General features: G+C 26.9%; 3 protein-coding genes across 4 annotated transcripts in view; all 3 read left to right on the top strand.

The window, feature by feature from the left end:
- Positions 1–22,679, top strand: part of LOC100207349 (presequence protease, mitochondrial) — a 177,184-nt gene that overhangs the window by 35,595 nt on the left and 118,910 nt on the right. The window lies entirely within an intron of this gene.
- LOC101240882 (uncharacterized) overlaps positions 1–22,679 on the top strand; it is an 85,048-nt gene that overhangs the window by 35,576 nt on the left and 26,793 nt on the right. The gene's annotated exons all lie outside the window — the stretch shown is intronic.
- LOC100198326 (alpha-mannosidase 2) overlaps positions 1–22,679 on the top strand; it is a 55,384-nt gene that overhangs the window by 22,604 nt on the left and 10,101 nt on the right. The window contains exons 8-12 of one of the 2 annotated variants that reach the window (XM_065792816.1): positions 7,616–7,789; positions 7,906–8,473; positions 16,792–17,233; positions 17,635–17,846; positions 19,216–19,432. In XM_065792816.1, coding sequence (XP_065648888.1) covers positions 7,616–7,789; positions 7,906–8,473; positions 16,792–17,233; positions 17,635–17,846; positions 19,216–19,432 — 1,613 coding nt within the window. Of the gene's footprint in view, positions 1–7,615; positions 7,790–7,905; positions 8,474–16,791; positions 17,234–17,634; positions 17,851–19,215; positions 19,433–22,679 lie in introns of both variants that reach the window. The other variant, XM_065792817.1, reaches the window with a different exon arrangement.

A 22,679-nucleotide genomic window follows, 5' to 3' on the forward strand; every position in this document is an offset into this window, starting at 1 on the left:
TTTCATTATCACTATGTGTATTATTTTTTATAATTTTTTATTTAAAAAAATACGAAGTTATAGTCATACAAAGGAAGCAATGCAGGATTTGCATACATCAATATTTATTGTGGGTAGTTTGAAGTTACTAGTAACTAGTTTACTACTTAAATTAATTACTAATTAGTAACTCATTACTTATTAGGTAAATAATAGAAGGTGTAAAGTAAACTGCATTTTGACTACATTTTGCAGTTCTAAATGTATGACTCACTTTGACACTGAACAAATGTAAATGCTAACTTATATTTATATATTCTAATTTGAACTTTAAATCCATTGAATTTATTATTTTGGCATTGACCTTTTAAGTTTGAAATTAAATTTTGAACTTTAATTTACATATAAAACATTTTGCTAATTACTAATGCATGGATTATGTTTAGTAAAATTATATAGTATGAATGAGTGAAGTTAATAATATCAATACAAAATATTAGCCTATTACTAATTAAATAACAATTGTTTGATGAAGTTAGGTATATTATAATTTAAAAGTGCAATCTCTGTGCTAAAATAAAAACATATTTGAAGGAAACATTCAAAGCTGAAAGAAACAGGCAAAAGCCTGTTTTTTTTAGCTTCCAATATGTTTCCAGATGTGGTGAATAGGCATTCACTTTTAACAGATTAAGGAGGTGCGCAAAAAACCTTTGTTGAGAACCATACAAGATCCCACTTGTGACACAAAGTTTCTTTATCAGAGCGAGTTTAATTGTATGCATCCTACCGCTTAAAGGGACATTCATTCCTTTGCAGTATTAGAAGGCCAATGTAGAAGTTGACTAAGAAAGTCAATTTAGAAGTTGATCTAAGCTGAAAGATAAACTATATCATAATTGAAAATTTAAATTATAGTTTTAAATATTTAATCTAATTCAACTAAATCATATTCAACTTCATTGCTTGATTCATTGCTGTCTAAGTCAGCAGTCAACTTCTTTTGCTTGTTCTAAATGAAACTCTAAATGAAAGTGTACTACCACTTTCTTGATAGAGAATTTCTTTAAACATATTATGATTTGTTTCTTTAACAATTTTTTTTTTTAAATTTAATAATAAAACATGGATTAAGCATAATTGTAATTTTCAAAGCAACATTATCTTTGTATTTTCAAAGCAACATTATCCTTATATTTTAAAGTAACATTATCCTTGTATTTTCAAAGCAACATTATCCTTGTATTTTCAAAGCAACATTATCCTTGTATTTTCAAAGCAACATTATCCTTGTATTTTCAAAGCAACATTATCTTTGTATTTTCAAAGCAACATTATCTTTGTATTTTCAAAGCAACATTATCTTTGTATTTTCAAAGCAACATTATCTTTGTATTTTCAAAGCAACATTATCCTTGTATTTTCAAAGCAACATTATCCTTGTATTTTCAAAGCAACATTATCCTTGTATTTTCAAAGTAACATTATCCTTGTATTTTCAAAGTAACATTATCCTTGTATTTTCAAAGCAACATTATCCTTGTATTTTCAAAGTAACATTATCCTTGTATTTTCAAAGTAACATTATCCTTGTATTTTCAAAGCAACATTATCCTTGTATTTTCAAAGTAACATTATCCTTGTATTTTCAAAGTAACATTATCCTTGTATTTTCAAAGCAACATTATCCTTGTATTTTCAAAGCAACATTATCTTTGTATTTTCAAAGCAACATTATCCTTGTATTTTCAAAGCAACATTATCCTTGTATTTTCAAAGCAACATTATCCTTGTATTTTCAAAGCAACATTATCCTTGTATTTTCAAAGCAACATTATCCTTGTATTTTCAAAGCAACATTATCCTTGTATTTTCAAAGCAACATTATCTTTGTATTTTCAAAGCAACATTATCTTTGTATTTTCAAAGCAACATTATCCTTGTATTTTCAAAGCAACATTATCTTTGTATTTTCAAAGCAACATTATCCTTGTATTTTCAAAGCAACATTATCTTTGTATTTTCAAAGCAACATTATCCTTGTATTTTCAAAGCAACATTATCCTTGTATTTTCAAAGCAACCTTATCCTTGTATTTTCAAAGCAACATTATCCTTGTATTTTCAAAGTAACATTATCTTTGTATTTTCAAAGCAACATTATCTTTGTATTTTAAAAGCAACATTATCTTTGTATTTTCAAAGCAACATTATCCTTGTATTTTCAAAGCAACATTATCCTTGTATTTTCAAAGCAACATTATCCTTGTATTTTCAAAGCAACATTATCCTTGTATTTTCAAAGCAACATTATCTTTGTATTTTCAAAGTAACATTATCTTTGTATTTTCAAAGCAACATTATCCTTGTATTTTCAAAGCAACATTATCCTTGTATTTTCAAAGCAACATTATCTTTGTATTTTCAAAGTAACATTATCCTTGTATTTTCAAAGCAACATTATCCTTGTATTTTCAAAGCAACATTATCCTTGTATTTTCAAAGTAACATTTTCCTTGTATTTTCAAAGTAACATTGTCCTTGTATTTTCAAAGCAACATTATCCTTGTATTTTCAAAGCAACATTATCCTTGTATTTTCAAAGTAACATTATCCTTGTATTTTCAAAGTAACATTATCCTTGTATTTTCAAAGCAACATTATCCTTGTATTTTCAAAGCAACATTATCCTTGTATTTTCAAAGCAACATTATCCTTGTATTTTCAAAGTAACATTATCCTTGTATTTTCAAAGCAACATTATCCTTGTATTTTCAAAGTAACATTATCCTTGTATTTTCAAAGCAACATTATCCTTGTATTTTCAAAGCAACATTATCCTTGTATTTTCAAAGCAACATTATCCTTGTATTTTCAAGGCAACATTATCCTTGTATTTTCAAAGCAACATTATCCTTGTATTTTCAAAGCAACCTTATCCTTGTATTTTCAAAGCAACATTATCCTTGTATTTTCAAAGCAACATTATCCTTGTATTTTCAAAGCAACATTATCTTTGTATTTTCAAAGTAACATTATCCTTGTATTTTCAAAGCAACATTATCCTTGTATTTTCAAAGCAACATTATCCTTGTATTTTCAAAGCAACATTATCCTTGTATTTTCAAAGCAACATTATCCTTGTATTTTCAAAGTAACATTATCCTTGTATTTTCAAAGTAACATTATCCTTGTATTTTCAAAGCAACATTATCTTTGTATTTTCAAAGTAACATTATCTTTGTATTTTCAAAGCAACATTATCCTTGTATTTTCAAAGCAACATTATCCTTGTATTTTCAAAGCAACATTATCCTTGTATTTTCAAAGCAACATTATCCTTGTATTTTCAAAGTAACATTATCCTTGTATTTTCAAAGCAACATTATCCTTGTATTTTCAAAGCAACATTATCCTTGTATTTTCAAAGCAACATTATCCTTGTATTTTCAAAGCAACATTATCCTTGTATTTTCAAAGCAACATTATCCTTGTATTTTCAAAGCAACATTATCCTTGTATTTTCAAAGCAACATTATCCTTGTATTTTCAAAGCAACATTATCCTTGTATTTTCAAAGCAACATTATCCTTGTATTTTCAAAGCAACATTATCCTTGTATTTTCAAAGCAACATTATCCTTGTATTTTCAAAGCAACATTATCCTTGTATTTTCAAAGCAACATTATCCTTGTATTTTCAAAGCAACATTATCCTTGTATTTTCAAAGTAACATTATCCTTGTATTTTCAAAGCAACATTATCCTTGTATTTTCAAAGCAACATTATCCTTGTATTTTCAAAGCAACATTATCCTTGTATTTTCAAAGTAACATTATCCTTGTATTTTCAAAGCAACATTATCCTTGTATTTTCAAAGCAACATTATCCTTGTATTTTCAAAGCAACATTATCTTTGTATTTTCAAAGCAACATTATCCTTGTATTTTCAAAGCAACATTATCCTTGTATTTTCAAAGCAACATTATCCTTGTATTTTCAAAGCAACATTATCCTTGTATTTTCAAAGCAACATTATCTTTGTATTTTTGAAAACAACTAATAAAATCTTTTTTTCATCAACAACAACAACATTCATCAACAACAGTTTTGATTATGGTTGCTGTGTCCCAAGCAAAAACAAGAAGCTTTTCCATTGCATGGAAAAGTATGGCTACAAATCTAAAACATAACATCTCACCAATAAGTCTGGTACGACATTGAGTCAAAATCTTTTGCTGAGAGGCCTGAAACATATTCAAGCAATAAAATTGTACTATTGATGGATCCAGGTTATTGTCTTTGAAGGAGGAGGTAATCCATTATCTAAGTCTAAACAATTAGAATTGAAATAAAAGAAAAATGCTACTTAAATATCTTTCAAATATTTGTTATTTCTAAAGGGGTAACTACTTCTTTACTCTTTACCCCCTTTGTATTTACCACTGAAAACTATTAACTACTATGTAACTAGTGCTAATTTATTAAATATGTATTATTGATTACTAATTATTTAATAATAATTACATTTAGTTAGAGTTATTCGCTTACCTGTCTTGATGTTCTTTTAATAGAGGCAATAGAGTTAATAGGCATATGTGAGCTCCCTTAAGTTTTCTCTGTGGCTAGCCACAGAGGAAACTTAACTACTACAAGTAGTAGTGGTAAAGTCATGGCTCTACTGCTACTACTTTGCACTAAGTCAATAGAGCTTCTCCTTTCTGAGCATATTATTTGAGTAGTGCTAAATTGTCACACAGATAATTTGCACTACTCAAATAATATGCTCAAAACTCTTTACTTTGCACTAGTTCAATAAAGCTTCTCATTTATGAGCATATTATTTGAGTAGTGCTTAATTGTCATACAGAGTTTTGACTTGGAACTGGTTCAGCTTGGAACTGCTTTCCAGTTAAAAATCTTAATCAAAGCAATCATCGTCATGTATTCTTATGATGCAAAGTATGCATATTGCTTTGCAAACATCACTTTGAAGTAATCCCATGAGGGATTTCTACATTGCAATTGCATAGTCATTAGGCACTAATTATCACCTTTAGTTTGTATAAAATGTACTTATTCTTAGGATTTAAATACAAAATTAAATTTAAAGTAATATAAAGTTAAAAATATTTTATCTTTAATAATGTTTATTATTATAGATTTATTTAAATTTATATTTAAATTAAAAATTATTATATTGAAGTAAAATAGTAAATACTAAATTGATCTTTTCGTGTATTAATTTTTATCTTTAAAACAGTTTTTGTAAATAAATACTTTAAAATAAGACTAGTATTCGAGTTCAAAAGTTTAAATAAAATTGTTCTACATTTAAAATTTTATTTACTAGTTTCAAGAGGTTTAAAAATTGTTCTACATTTAAAATTTTATTTGCTAGTTTCAAGAGGTTTAAAAATTGTTCTACATTTAAAATTTTATTTGCTAGTTTCAAGAGGTTTAAAAATTGTTCTACATTTAAAATTTTATTTGCTAGTTTCAAGAGGTTTAAAAATTGTTCTACATTTAAAATTTTATTTGCTAGTTTCAAGAGGTTTAAAAATTGTTCTACATTTAAAATTTTATTTACTAGTTTCAAGAGGTTTAAAAATTGTTCTACATTTAAAATTTTATTTGCTAGTTTCAAGAGGTTTAAAAATTGTTCAACATTTAAAATTTTATTTACTAGTTTCAAGAGGTTTAAAAATGTTATTAGTTAAATACAACAGTGGAAATTAACAAAATTAGAACTTTAATCAGGTATTAAAAAGACACCCATGTGTTTTGCTCCCAGTCAAGTGAATTTTAAGCTGAATCAAACAAAACAAAAAAGTAGATATAGTTATAATAGTGTGTAAAGAAAAATAAATATATTAAACTTTGATGATGTTTTAGACACTTTTTGAAATTTTAATATATGTACTTTAAAAAAACCTTATTTTTTATATAGCTTATTTTTATATTTCATAAAACCTTGACCAGCAAGAATTCATTTTTTGAAGTCAAAAAATGAATTCTTGCTGTTGACTATTGACCCACTTTTTTTTCTAAGCTGATTAATAATATTCAATCTCTACCAGGGATCCAGAGTCCCAAAAGGACTCCGGCTTGATAACTTTATTTTTTAATTGTCTCTGGTGTCCAGAAGCTCTAAACCATGTTGGTTGATTAATGATCTGCTATAAGAAAAAATTTATGATATTTAATGGCTTGGAACTTATTGCTTTTAAACCCGAAGTCCTTGCCGCCACTATACCTTAGGACTCCGGGTTCAAAAATTGGTTGTTCTTCTGGCCTATAAATTTTGATTTTTTCCCCATTAGTAGCCTATAAGCTTTTTTATATTTTTATAATAAGCTTTTTTATAGTAATCTTTTTGTGACTTTCAAATCCGGAGTCCTTTTTGGGACTCAACATCCCTGATCTCTACTATCAAGTCTAAAGAATTATATTAATAAATAAGTAATATATTAATATAAATTAAATTGCAATAATGATTAATGTATATAAATAAATAAGTATAATTATTACATCAATTGTAATAATTAATGTAATAAATAATATAGCAGTTACTTAAACTTGGTGTTTCTAATTGTTTTATCGTTCAACAGTTGCACAACAAATTTGTTTACAATGGAAACTAGTGTAAGTTATGCAACTTAACATCGGTTGTGTAATGAATTTCATGTTGTAATCAATTGTTGTGGAAAAAGAAACAAATTGTTTCCTCCAAAAGTTGCTATCCAACAAAATTTCACAACTGTTTTACATTATTTCTACAATTATTGAAAACCAAGCTTAAGTAATTTTAATTACAGAAAAATAATTTGCTGAAGCCAATGATTTAACAAACAATACTAATATTAATAAAATTTTTTAACTATAATGATTTAACAAACAATAATAAACAATAATAAATATTTTTAAAATCTATTTGGTTTTTTAGTCATTTATATAAAAGCATCCACCATTCTGGAAATCACTGCAGTTTCAATCAATTTGCTTAATAATTTTTTAAAAAGAAAATTGAAAAACTTGCAAGTTAGCTTCAAATATGTTAAAAAATTTGAATTAACTACATTTACAATATATTTTTTGGACCTTGTCTAAAGGAGAATCGTTAGTCTAAAGGATCATCATTTATACAATTAGGCTAAATATTATAACAGTATTATCACTAAATTGTTTTAAATTATCAATAAATTGTTTTAAATCTAATCAGTTTAGATAGTATAAAAAAAGGAAAAACATAAAATTCATAAGTTGACAATTTTAAAGTTCAAAACTATTGATAGTATAAGCTAAAGAAATGGTTGCAAGATTGGTTGCAACTTTCATAAAACTTACATTTGTTAATTTTAAAAATCATTCAAAATAGTTTTGCTTTCATATGGTTGGCTAAATAATTTTAATTTTAGACAAAAATGATTTAAACAAAATTAATTAAAATTAAACAAAAATAAATTACAATTTGAGTATTTTATTCCTAACCTCTAGTTTTCTAAAAAATTATTCTGAATTTAATTTTATAATTTATATATTAGTAAAATTAATTTCAATTTCTTTCATTACCTTTTCATTTATCCAGCTTGTTTTTAGTTAACTATTTTTATAAAGAGGTTTTTATTCAATTTCAGGAATTAAACCTAAAAATAGCTGGTCTATTGATCCTTTTGGTTATTCTCCAACCATGGCATATATTTTAAAAAGAATGGGATTTGAATGTATGCTGATCCAAAGAGTGCATTACAGAATAAAAAAATATCTTGCAGAAAATAAAAATTTAGAGTTTATGTGGAGACAAAATTGGGGTAAAATTTTGAATTACTTTAATTGAATTTTTGTGTTTTTCCATGCTTATATATTTATTTATTAATTGTGTAATACTTTAAGCATTTCTTTTGTAAACAAGACTTTTTTTTTCAAGATCATGGTTCAACAACTGATATTTTTACACATGTAATGCCATTCTACAGCTATGATGTTCCTCATACTTGTGGGCCTGACCCCAAAATTTGCTGTCAGTTTGATTTTAAAAGACTTCCTGGTGGAGGTGTGTATTGTCCTTGGCATATACCTCCCAGAGAGGTTCAGGATGATAATATTAAAGAGCGTTCAGAAACACTTTTAGATCAATATAAAAAAAAAGCACAACTTTATAGATCAAATGTTGTACTAGCTCCATTAGGTGATGATTTTCGATACGACAAAGTTTTTGAAGTTTTGGCACAATATACAAACTATGAAAAAATCATGGAATATGTAAACTCGCATCCTGAGCTAAATGCAGAGATTCGGTTTGGCACTTTAAAGGACTATTTTCAAGCAGTTGCTGAACGAGAAGGTGTGAAACCAGGTGAAAAACCACAAAGTTTTAAAACACTTGGAGGAGATTTTTTTACTTACGCAGATCGTGATGACCACTATTGGAGTGGTTATTTTACTTCCAGATCTTTCTTTAAGCATATGGATCGAGAGTTGACTGGACATCTTAGGTATCATTGTATTAACTTTATTCTAAAAAAATTCAAGTAAATTATTAAAATATAAAATATGTAAATAACAAATATAAATTAGAAATAAGTATTCAATATAAATAATTTTGATTGTTTTGCTGTTTTTACTTTTTTTAACCAAGTGCAAAAAATAGGAAATTAATCAAAAGTAGCAAATAAGTGTAAACATGTGTTGATATGCAGTCATTTTGTTTTAAAAATATGGCAGTAGCAAATGAGTGTAAGCATGTGTTGACATCCAGTCATTTTTTTAAAAAAGTATGGTGTAGCAAGTAGGTGTAAACATGTGTTGACATTAGGGTGGTTCATAAGTATATGGAAAAAAATGAACATTATATTATTGCAAGTTGGAAGGTGCCAAATGAGTCCAATATATAAAATGAATATTTAGAGATTGCACAGAGTCTCTGAAGTTCCACGGGGCATATCATTTTGCTTTTGGTCAGTCCGCAAATTCGCGTTGTTGGTTTACTTTTAAGTTACTGGATGACAGTTATGTAAGTATTCAGCATATTGTTTGATATAAGAGTTACTAAATATCCATTACAAACTCTTGTAACTATTATGAATTATATATGTGACAGAATAAGCCAGCCCCACGAGGTTGGAGAAGTTACAATTGAAAAGTATGCTCTTTTGCTAAATTATCAACACTGTATTATTTTTTTGTTTTTGTTTCAGTGGTCTCTAGTTTGCAATGGCCACCACCACAAAAACAAATGATGAAGCCATGAAGACAAGACATCAGACTCTGGTGTGGCTAATTGGAGCACCAGCCTCTAACCTTAACCAAACTAAGAAGTTGCCCTTATTGCGAGAGACTTTGTCAATCTTTTTTTATCACCACAAAGAGCTGAACATAGAGTTGAAAGAAAGTGCAGAGGTAATTATGCAATTTCTTGATGTTTGGGAGAAAGCTGGTATCCCAACTGCCCATTGGCATGACATAGTTAAACAAGTTCTGTAAATCCACAACGATTGGCAAGGGCTAAAGAAAGCATTTAAATGTCGAACTGTTACTCAAATAAAAAAGGAGGCATTTTGTGAACATTTAAGCTGGATTTTTGATATCGCTCACCAGAATGCATTGATCAAGATCTCCTAGGAATACAATATACATATAATATACAAGCATTTATCAACATACATACAAAGCATACAAAGCATGTTATTGTATCCGGTGTTGAAACAGTACAACTACTTGGCATTCTAAAAGTTACTTCCGGGACTGGAGAAGCACAGGCAGCCACTGTAGCACGATGTATCGATAACTGGAATGTTTGTGACGTTATAAGAGAATTATTTTTTCTAAATGACTGCTAGCAGCACGGGTCAGTATGCAGGTGCATGCAGTCTGATACAAAAAGCTCTTGACTGTGAACTTTTAAATCTTGCATGTAGGCATCATATTATGGAAATTCTAGTTGATAAGGTCTTTTCTTTAATTAAAATAGCTACATCCACAGGTCCAGATATTCTGTTCTTTATGAGATTCCAAGACAATTAAAATCGGATTGACCAGAGCAACTTCCAGACAGCAGTAGATGCGGTAGAGATTGCTGATTTTAAGGCTCGTATAAGCCATTTTGCTGAGACAAATATTGAAATCTATCAACTTTGAGATGGTTACAGGGAACTCTTGGAACTAGCAATCATCTTTCTAGGTGGAACTCCATGGCGTGGTGTTCATTTCACAGCACCTTGAGCTTTGCACCGGGCATGCTGGATGGCTAGAATCATTTATTCATTCAAAATGTAGATGTTCAGGTCTAAATTCAAACTGAAAGCTGGTGAAGAAAAGGAAATTTTCCAGTTTCTCTTGTTTATATGTGGTGTTTACATTGAAGCATGGTTCCCGGCTCCTCGTGCGGTTACATCGCCTGCCAATGATCTTCGTTTGCTACGCTAGTTGTCTGAATACAGTAATCAAGCCATTAGACAGGCTACAGTTACAGCATTCATCTGTGGTATTTGAGTGAAATAACTATTGGTTTAGCTTTCTTTGATCCACAAATTGATTTTAGCAAAAAACAGACAATGATCAGTAACATGCAACGTGTACAAGCTGGCTCAGACCATCCACCAACAAGACTTGACTCTAGGTTTGTCGATGCTTTACAGCCACTGAGTGAAATTGTAACCTCAAACGCCAGAAAGTTTTTTGATCCTGCAGATCCTGCAGCTGAGTGATGTGTTTCTAAAGTTGTCACCAGAGCAGTGGAAAGAAAACAGTGACTATGTTGCCTCAGAACAAATTGTGTCGGCTCTAACTGTAGTTAATGACTCCACTGAAAGAGGAGTGAAACTCATACAGGATTACAATTTACTGCTAACAAAAAATGAAGAACAGAAACAGTACTTATTGCAGGTTGTCCAGGAACATCGCCACAAATTTTCAGATCCCAAGAAAGGCACTTTGCTGTTGGGACTTTTGAAAGCTGAATAAGTTTGTAATAGCACTGAAGATCGACTGTATTGACTACTGTTTTAAACATAAACTACAAAATAACTAAAATTAATATAACTGTCAGTCTTACTGTTGTTGTTATTTTGTAAGTGCATTGGTACAGTTGCAACTGTTGAATAATAATAAATTATTTGCTGTTGATATTCATGTGATGTGTAATCCACAAAATAAGTCGCTTTTTGCGATGTAATCAGAAACTTTGAATGACTTGTGCAACCTCTAAAAATACTTCAATTCACTTCAAATTTTTACAAAATTTTTGTTTTGAGCAGATGGATAAGAATGGGAGGTTCCTATGTGCACTTTTTGAAAAAAAAAATTTTTTGGTCACCCTAGTTGACATCCAGTCATTTTGTTTTGAATGTACTAGCAGTAAGCAACCCGTAATAAGAGTTGTTAGTAATTAAATCATTAATAGCAATAAAAATACATTATCAACTTGATATATTATCTAAAAAAATAAAGTTAAATACAAATTTAACTATAAATAATATTTTAAATTTGGTTCCCTATCAGCAATGTCATTGCTTATAGTTAACAACATAAAAAGGCTAGTTTAACATCAGTTAAGTTCTTTTTAAAATCTTTTAAAAAATAGCAGGTTCCAGAAAAGGAAAGTCGAGTAAAGCCTGCCAATACCTAAAAAAGAAATAAATAAAAATTAGAACTTTCAATTACAAAAGCATTATTTGCACTTTATTGCTAGTAGAATTAGGATAATAATATAACAGAAAATATAAAGAATAAAAAAAAAAATTAGCTATAACAACCTAGCTCCAACAACACAAAACACAGTATTAAGAGCGCATAGCATTAGATATTTGTAAGCACACGTTACAGATATTACTATTTGACTCCAGAATAATTAAAAAAAGAAAAGATTATAAAAATGCTAAACAACACAATGTAATAACATGAGCAAATAACACCACAAATTAATAAGGTATTTTATTAACTAAAACACTTGAACTAAAAAGATCATATTTATTACAACATTTAAACAATTTAGGGATAATCAGCTAAACAATTTGAGCAATTACATCATAAAATAGCAAGCAACAATATTTCTTATAAATGGTCATTATCAATTGCTCAGTAATTACATAAATTTTATTAATGCTCCCTGTACTATTTCCCGTTTAACTCTCATCTAAGATAGAGGGAGAAAAAGAAAGTGTTTCCAAAGTAGCATATTAAAAAAAGAAAAAAGATACGCAATAGATAATAGTAAATGATTTTCTTATGTTAGCAGTAAACAAAATTATTTTTATCATTATTATGTAAAGTTCCAGCTTCTCTCTAACTGTTGACTAATGATTAATAGAGTAAATTTCATATTAAATTTACAAAATTAAAACCATGTTTCAACAGTAAGCAGACTAATTAAATGATGACAAAGGCAACTAAAAAAAAACATTATGTTAAATTTATCATAGATCATCCAGGTCATATTTTAAAAATCTGGAAAATTGTTTTAGTAAAATATCCAGAAAAATTAGGAAAATATTTTCCCTCATATCCTCCAAAATTTGTTGAGTTGTTTCTAATTTTTTTTTCTTCAAACTTTTCTTTCTTTTTCTATGAGTGATGAGTGAAAAAGCTTAAAAAACAAATATATCACAAAAATTATACCTAAACTTGTATGTATAGAAAATGTTGAATTGAATTCCGGAAATATCTGGAAAAGTATAATCCCTGATTTATAAAAAAATTTAAAATCATTTAAATTTAAACCTGTTATTAAGTGTTACTATAAGTAGTAAAATTCATGCTTAGCATTGTTCTAAAGTGTCTAAAGTAAAATCAAATTAACAGATATTATTACTGCTTTCTGGCAAGTAAGTTTTCTGCTTGCCCAGCAGCATTCCTTACATTTCAGCGATGATTAATTTAATCATACCTAACTCTATCTCTTTCATTTGAACAACACTTAGTTTCAAGTCGCCTATTAGCATTTACACAAATAATTTCTTTTAATATTATCCAATTCAATTTCACTATTATCATTAAACATATTACCAGTAATATTACTATTGTTACAACTGAATAATGAATAAATGTAAAAGAATCTTAAAGATTGTGATTTTTTCTAATCAAATACTATATTTTAACTTAAGATTAATTGAAATCCCTATCTTTTTTTAAGTTAATATGTATAAGTTGTTTATCAAAAATATAAACCAATATTTATATCAATAATTTTTAATTTAGCAAAGAATCTAGATTACAATACACAATCAAAAAGTATAAAAAATGAAGCAATATCAGTCAATATATTTTACTCTAAATAAAAACAAATTCAAGAGTATCTGTATATGAATATTTTCTAAGAGAAAATATTCATATGCAGAGAAATATAAAATATACTGAAATATTGGCAAATTTATGTATATAAACTTATGTGTCAACAAATGACAGTCAGTTTTCTATGTTAAATACATAAAATATACATCTAATAGAAAATGAACCCAATATAAAAAAAAAACAATATAGTTAACTTACTCAAATTAGTACCAGTTCTACTGTCTAAATTTTTTTTTAATTATTAACCCTTCTAATAAAAAAAAATAACAATAAAGCAAATTGAAAAGCACTCCAGCTCTTTTAAGTTGCTCTAAAAAATAGATTTCAGTTTTTTTTCAGTTGCACTAAAATATAAAACAAAACTTGCTTAGTTAAGCTAAATTACTACATTTAAACAAATTAAATTAAATAAAAAACAATATTAATTTTTTTTAAAAACTAAGAAAAATTTATCAGCTTAAATTTGCTTACAGACCTTGCTTGTAAAACCACGTGAATAATGAGAAACACATTTAAAAAAGTCTAGAAGCTACTTTAAAGTGAAAACGTTGAACTTTGAACTAATTATTTAATGTTTTTAAAAAATACATAAAAATTAATAATAATTTGTTCTTCTATATCACATAAATTCATCATATGATAAATCTGATATGAAAAAATGTAATGAATAAGTAAATACAAAGAAAAATGTATATGAAAATTGGAAACCAATGTACCTATTATGTAGAGATAAGCTGTTGTAATTCCAGAGTAGCAGTTGTTAAATATCGTTATTTCATGTTAGCTTTTAGAAAATGATTTGTGTTGGTACCTAATGGTTCCAAAAAATTTTTTGTTAAACCATGTAATGAACAGAGTTAAAGACAAAAAATCAAGTTGAGATATAAACAAAATGTACATATAGTAAAATGATTTGTTTTAGCTTTTAGTGAATGAAAAAATTAAAAGCAGCGAGTTCCAATAATGAAACTACATATTAATTATTTTTACAATAGACACCAACATAAAGGTAAGCATTATTAACATAAGTAACAAAATTACGCAAAATGTTATTAAAAGACATGTATTGCCAGAATAATTAATGATAAAGGTTAGAAAACACCTAGACCTAAAGCAGTAACACATTTTAACACTAAACACTGTTAAGTCATACTTCTGTGATAAGTACATCCCTTGGCTGGCAAGGTTGACAAATCTTGCTCTACACATTTGCCAAGTCACAGTACTTTGAAAACATGGAAACAACATAATATAAACATATGAACCAACTATAAACACAATATATATATATATATATAAATATTAAACCTTATATCAACATATTTAAACACATTTATAAAACAATTGTATAACAAATATTACCACATACACAAACAATAAAAAAAAAACATTTTACACTATTATAAAAAAGCATTCATAAAACAGTTATAAAGCAAATATTACCACATACACATATTTATCAAAAAAGCATACATGCAAAAAGTTAGCATATATAACTTGAGTTGTGCAAACAAAAATTTTAAAAATGGCATCAGAAAATTTAAAAAGATTCAAAGTAAACAAAATATAAATATACGTACAAACAATACTCTTTACCTTTATGTTTTTTTTCATAAGAACTGTAATCCTCATAACAAATTTTAAACTTCACATACAATAACATGTCAGTGTTGGCTCAATATTTTAATTAATTTTTTTTAAATTTTCTAAAAAAGAACAAAAATAGTTATTAGCATCACATCATCACAATTTCAAAGTAATAGTAACCAATTTTTGGAAATAGTATAAGTATAACTTTTTTGTTGCAAAAAAAGTGCATAAAAATAAATGTGCTTTATCCATACCCCTATTTTCCTTCTAAAAAATAAAATATAAGCTCAATAAAAACAAAACTGCTAAAAGAAAAGCTAAAACAAACCTAATGTAAATGATTTAAAAATTAAATTCTTTATAATTATAGTATGATCCTTAATGATGATTATTTATCTTAATATGACTCTTTAAGTAATATTTCTAAACTAATAAATAACAATTAAATTCAAAAAGGTGAAAATTTTAACTTGCTTGATAGATCTTTCTCCAAGGACCGCGTGCATTTTGAGAATGGGCTCTTTCTAATTCAGAAAAGCTTAGTAACTAATTAAAACTACTTTAAAACTGAAAGTGAAACAACATTGAATGTTGAACATTGAATCTAGCAATTATATCAAGGTAGTAGCAAATAAGTGTAAACGTGTTGACAACCACTCAATTTGTTTTAAAAGTATGGTAGTAGCAAATAAGTGTAAACGTGTTGACTTCCACTCAATTTGTTTTAAAAGTATGGTAGTAGCAAATAAGTGTAAACGTCTGTTGACAACCATTTTGTTTTAAGCATTTAAAATGCAACAGTTAAAAATAAATCTGAGAAGAGTTTTAACTTGGTTTAAAAAATGGTTTAATAAAATATGTTTAATGAAACACTACTAGGTAATATCTTGGTTTAAAAAATTGGTTTGTACTATTTAAAATAAGATCAAAAAAAGTAGTTGATAAAAATTTTTTTGATGATTTTAAAGTTTCATCAAAAAAAAAAAGAAAAAAAGGCACGGATGGAGGGTAAATTTAGGCTACCCTGATCTTCTTTTATCTTTATTTATCAAAAGTATAAAATACTGATTATTTATTTGTAAGTTTAAAATCCAGAGTAAAAAATAAATTTTAATTTTTCTTTAAAACAAGTTACTATTACATTTTTCTTTTTTCTATTTTTGTGAATAAAAAGTTGAACATGCTAATTTTTCTTGGTGTTGAAAGTTTTAATAAACTTTTAAAAAAAAAAAATAGAAAATTATTAACTGTCTGGACCCATAATAAAGGTCATGGTAATTCTGTTCCACATTGAAGATTTAATTACTTATTCTTGATATAATCTATGATATAATCTATCTAATCTCACCTAGTGCAGCAATAATAACATCATAGCAGTAACATCAATAACAATAGCAACATGGCTTATTTGAATTGATTATCATTTAATAACTCAGTTCACTTCATCACCTAAACCTTTTCTTTATTATTTTCTGGGACATAATTTTAAAACTGATCAAAAAGCAAATCATAATTAGCTAAAGTTTGATCACTATTATGATTTGCCTTTTGATCAAAATAAACTATTTTGAAAAATTTAAATTTTTTTTTAATTGTTTGCTTCCACACTATTTACTATCAAGTAAAATTTGAAACAAAAATGAAAAATATTTTTTGATAAACAAAAATGATTTATGATTTTAGTGCATTATGCCTTTAAGAAGTATTGATTTTATGTAATAGTGTTACATGGGTATTGATTTTATTTAATAGTGTTACATGGGCATTGATTTTATTTAATAGTGTTACATGGGTATTGTGTTTTGGTTTTGTAATAGTAACATTTAGTTTTGCAATTTAGTTTATATTTAACAAATTTGTTGGTAAAATATATGCAAACTTTCTTTATTCAAATTATTTTAAAGAACTTGTGGTTAATTTTTGTTTTTACTTACAGGGCTGCAGAAATTATTTATTCTCTTGCAAAAAGTTACCATAAAAATGCACAACAATTTCCAGAAGATAATATGTATTCTGAACTTATGCATGCCAGAAAATCTCTTGCATTATTTCAGCACCATGATGGAGTCACAGGTACTTCAAAGAATCCAGTAGTTAATGATTTTGGTCAGAAAATGTTTGATGCAATTAAATCTAGCATTAAAGTTATGGAATCTTCTGCAAACTTTTTATTGACTCACAAAAATTTTCAGTATTCTGATTCCATTGGCAATACTCAAATTTTTTTGTTTGGTGAAAATCGAATGTCGTTTGATTCATTGCCTATAAAAAATCTTATTATTATATCAGACAAACCTTCACAAGTAGTTTTTTATAATTCTCTTGCACAAGAGCGCAAACAGACTGTCTTCTTGCATGTTTCTGAACCGTTGGTAGAAGTATGAAAACATATTTTTATAAAAAAAAATTTTATAATATATTTTAATCATTTAAATTTTGAGTCTTCAACTTCTTCTTTTCAATAAAATATTATTAATTTTGAGTCTTTGACTTTTCTTTTCAATAGCATAATTTAAATTTTCAAAGAAAGAAAAACAAACTGCACAATTATGAGTTGATAGGCAAATTCTTAATAAAATTAAAAAAGTATATAAGAAATAAAAAATAAGGCAATAGATTGAATAATTTATACAAGATGACTTCTATTTTTAAAATTAATCCATTTTTTTCAATTTAAAAACAAAAATTAAGAGTAATAAAGAACTATAACAAGCTAGAACATGGTTGAATGTTTTTTATTGTATTGGTATTATCAGTAATCAGTAAATTGTTTTCTTAGGTTAAAAGTTCTACTGGTGAAGCTATTCCATATCAAGTCAGTCTATTATGGAAAGACAGTCTTTCTGCTCATAATGCAAAATATGAAGTTTCATTTGTTGCTGTTATCCCAGCGCTTGGTTTATCAAAGTATTTTATTTCTCGTGCAGTTACATCAAACACTTCATACTTATCTGTTACAACAACTTACAATATTAATCAGCCAACTATCAAGCAAGTTTGCAATTCTTTTCTTTTTTTTAAAATTATTTTAAACATTACGTTTTGTTTAAATTTAGTCTCAAAAATGTAAAGTTACAATCAAATTATTAAATCGAATTAGTAAATACAATCAAATTATTAAAAAAAAAAAAAGTTGTTAAATATTTAACTATTAAATCAATTTATTTTTTTTAAAATAAGATTATTAAAAAATTAAATCTGAAATTATTAAAATATAATAATTGTTTCATGGTGATAACTTTACCTGTACAAGAATTTAGGGCTATTGAAAATTTTAAATTCTTTATTTTGTCTTTATCTCAACTATAATGTTGATTCTGAAATTTCTAAAAAATACTAGATATTGGTAAAAGACTTCAATTAAAAATACTAGATATTAGTAAAAGACATCAATTAAAATTTTTTTGGTCAATCAGTTTAATATAGGTTAAATGAACACCAATGAACTAGGTAATTTAAATTTGCCACAAACAATAAATTTTCATTGCATATTTAAAATTTGACAAAAGATAAAATATATAAGAACTCTTTGTACTAATTTTGATGTCATGATGAGGTTTAAGTCCTAAACTATGTATTTTGATAAGCTCCTTAAATTTATAGGTGATCCTCACTGGATCACCTATAAATTTAAGGAGCTTATCAAAACATTATCATGTTTGATGGAGTTTCTGAAAATAACAATTAGCCTAAAGTTAAAATTAAATACTAAGTATGCAAATATTTTTATAAATCATATTTTTAGCGGTTCCTAAGAAATCCTTTTAGGTTATTAATATAGAGTCGTAGTTTCCATGTTTTTTGACCGTCATAATATGGAAGTTCTACAAAATTGCAATATTTCATTTACAAACTTTTTTTTTATGAATTTTTTGCAATGAAATAATTATAAAATACTCAACAAAATAAAGGTTCAACTTATACTGTATACTTTCATTTTTTAATTTAACCTCATTTAGACTTGGAAATATAAAAGCCTTATCGTTTTAGTAAATAAATATTAAAAAATGTTATTTGCAAATAGCATGAGTAAAAATAACAGTTTGCTTTTTTTTTATTATTGGATTTCATAGTATAAAACAATTACAGTTAAAAGCATATAACAAACAACAGTTCATAATATCTAGCAACTCAAAAAAAAAAAAAAATCAGAAACAACACAAAAATGCTCGTTATTTCAGTCAATAAAAGTTCCAAACCTTTTCTTAGCTTTGAGTAAAATGAAACTAGGCGAACACCAATATAATTGAAATTTAAAGAATCAACAATACAAGTTGCTTTAATATAATGTATTTATAATTTTTTTTAAGGTAATATATTTTTGATTATATCACTATGTTTAATATTTACTTTGATTTAGTGAGAAATTCAAAGTAAGTGCTGGTAATACAAAAGAGATTTATGTGAAAAATGATTACTTAAAGGCTGTTTTTGATGCAGATACTGGCTTATTAACTGATCTTTCTACAGACGGAATAGTTCTTAAGAAAGTGCAGATTATTTTCATGTCATATGGCACAGTTGCTAATATGGACAGAAGTGGAGCATACCTCTTTTTACCCAGTGGTGAAGCCACGGTATAGTAAATTTTTTTTTTAAAATAATTATCAAAAAATTTTAACAACTTCAGTTCAATAGTTCACAAGTACATCATTTTTTCAAAAAAAATCATTCATTTTTCTTCATATTTATCCTACTCAATAAAACTAAAGTTTTTGAAGTCTTTTTTTTCCTTCCTACTTTTCAGTTTTTCAGCATTTTTTATGATTCAAACTTATCTAAAAAATATTCTTGCAAACAAGTAGAATTGTATAGAACATGTATGGAGTTTATGCTCATAGTTTTGGCTTGAGGATGCAATCTTTTTTAATAAAAAAAAAGAATTTTCTGGTCTTGATTTTTAATTTTTTTTATTAATGTCAACAGATCGTTGAAAAAGTTTTGTCCAACATTTACTGGTTTTTATTAGCATTGACATTATTGCTTAGAAATGTAATGACAGATTTCAAACTAAGGTTGAATGTTTTGGAAATGTTGAATAATATAGAATATTGAAAAATCAATGGATAATTTTATTGCACAATGTTTAATTGCTAAAAAAATATTTTTATTGAAAAATATTTTTATAATGTTAAGTAACTAAACAATCGATAATCTAGCAATTATAATTACTTTATTAATATTATGATTAATATATACTAAATTTTATTTGAAATAAAAATTTGTCTAATAACTTGTAAAACTAGAAATTTTTTTATGTGTTTATCTTCTATTCTGAAAAAATACACACGTTATTATTTAAATAAAACAAGAAAGGTTATACTAAACAATATAAATGTTTGCGTTTATACAAATCATTTAAATGGTATTTATGGTGTTTGTACAAAATGTTTAAAACCATCAATCAGATTCTTTTTTTTTTTTCATAATTTAAAATAATTTTTATGCTTTGAAATCACCTTTTAATTAACTTTTATTGTGATAACTTGAAATTTCCATTAAAAAAAAAAAAACTTCAATTAGTTTAACAACATTTACTTTTGTTAATCGAACTATATTCTTATCTATTCAAATAAAAACTTTTTTTAATAATTAATAATTTTTTTTTTTTTTTGTAAAAATAAATTTAATAGTAAGACTTTTTTTAAAGTTTTTTAATCATTTTTTATAATTTTGAAAGTGTTTTGACCGCATAAAAAGATCAGATAATAAACTTAAGGCATCATTTCAATTCCATGGCAGTCAGCAAAACAAAAAAAAATTTAATTTAAAACTTAATAGTTTTAATGATAAAATGTTAATTGAAAAAAGTATTTAATTTTACAAGTAATATTTTTTTAATACTTAAAAATCAGGGACTGTGATTTCTTTTGATTAAATAGATTCAGAATTCAATTCCCTTCTGACCATCTTCATTGCATCAAATTAGGAGCAAGCTAAAAATTGCTGTAGATGTTCAGCATGCATTCATTAATTTTGGATAAAAATGGCCAAATTCGATCTGGAGCTTTGTCTGAAATCCAAGATAACATCCAAGATGGCGTCCAAAATGATATTTGTAATATATCAGCCTGTAGATGATTTAGAAATATGACTCTTGCATCTAGTATTATGTTTTTGAGGTCATTTTTGAAATTTTTTTTTTGAGCTAAACGGCTAAAAATAAAAAATGTCGGCTAAAAAAAATATTAAAATACACTTTACGCAAATGCTTTTTAATACTCTTACAATGTTTTGAGTGTCAGCTCATATCCATTTGAGATTAGAAATTATTTGTTATATTATTGTTATATTTGTTATATGTCGAAATTAATGTAAAAGATTTAATGTAGCAATTCTCAACTGTTTAATGAGTGAAGCTTGTTCTCTGATGAATTCTAAGTTTCTAAACTGAAACCTAAAGTAAGTTAATTTATAAATAATCATATTAATTACAATTGTGAAGAATTTATTCTTGTTTCCCTGAGACACTAAAGAAACTACTTTTCTTTCAACTTATTATATTTCTCACCAACTGACTGTGAATCTAAAAAACTAATTACAACGTAAACTATATTATAACGTAAATTCTCTTGCGGCTTAGAACACGCGGTCCTCAGCACGCTAAGAAGTCATTATTTCTCAACTGTAATTCCTTTGAGGCTTCAAACGTATATAAAGACATACATGTGACAAGAAATTGACTTGAAATGATATCTCTTTCCAACAGTAAAGTAGGCAATAATAAAGTTTACTGTGATAGAGCAGTTGAAACTGGCATAAATGCTTAGAACAAAATGGTTAGAATGAATTTTTCCAATATTCATTTAAAACAGATGGATAAAGTTTTATCCTTGGGTTCCTTTGCGGCTTCTGTAAAGGTTCATGGAAAAGAACACAAGAACGGAAGAACACAGATGACGCCAATCCAAAGCAATTTCAGCAGACTTTATTTTTGACAAATCAATGACAGTTAATTTAATCCAGGCAAATTTTCTTTCAAGTTCTCTCAACAAAACTAGATTCATTGAAGCTTTATCAGTGCGCCTTGCAAATTATGGAATTCATATTAAACAGACACCAGAAGATGCGGATACACCAATTATCAATACAGCAATTAAGTTGTCAAGACATGAACCTGTTCAATGAGCCTGTTGTAATTATAGGAGAAGACACAGATCTGCTAGTATTACTTGTGGCTCTATCATTTTTAGCTACTAATATTTTCATGAGGAAGCCTGACAAAGATACTAAGCAAGACAAAGTTTACAGTGCAAACAAGCTGAAAGAAGGTCTTAGTGACTGCTCTAGGCAGTTATTACTTTTACATGCAATGTCTGGATGTGATTCCACACCATTTCCTTACTATCAAGGCAAAAAAAAAGCCTTCAAATTGTTGCATAACAATGTGAATTTTTATGAACAATTTTACTTAGCACTACATGGATCGAAAAGCAAGTCTATTTCACTTGATAAATTTTGTAATTATGAGTATCTTCGCAGACCAGTATCAAAACCAGTTCACAAAACATTCGATTCAACTGTATTACCTCCAACGATTTCCGGAGCAAAGCAATATTCATTTCATGTCTACCATTAAGTACAGCAATGATTCAGTCATAACTTGGATCCATTGGAATGGGGTTGGAAAATGATAGAATCAAATGTCTTACCAACATCAAAGCTTAAACCGCCAACTCCAGAAAATTTTTTGCTTCTTGTAAGCTGTATGCTATTTTTTTTACTTGTAAACTGATAAATTGGATGCATTAGGAATTGGGAATGTGAAAAAGGTAAATGTAGTCTTATGAATAATAAATATAATGATAATAGCGGTATATAATA

This window comes from Hydra vulgaris, chromosome 03 (assembly GCF_038396675.1).
Source record: "Hydra vulgaris chromosome 03, alternate assembly HydraT2T_AEP".
Taxonomy (NCBI): Eukaryota; Metazoa; Cnidaria; class Hydrozoa; order Anthoathecata; family Hydridae; genus Hydra; species Hydra vulgaris.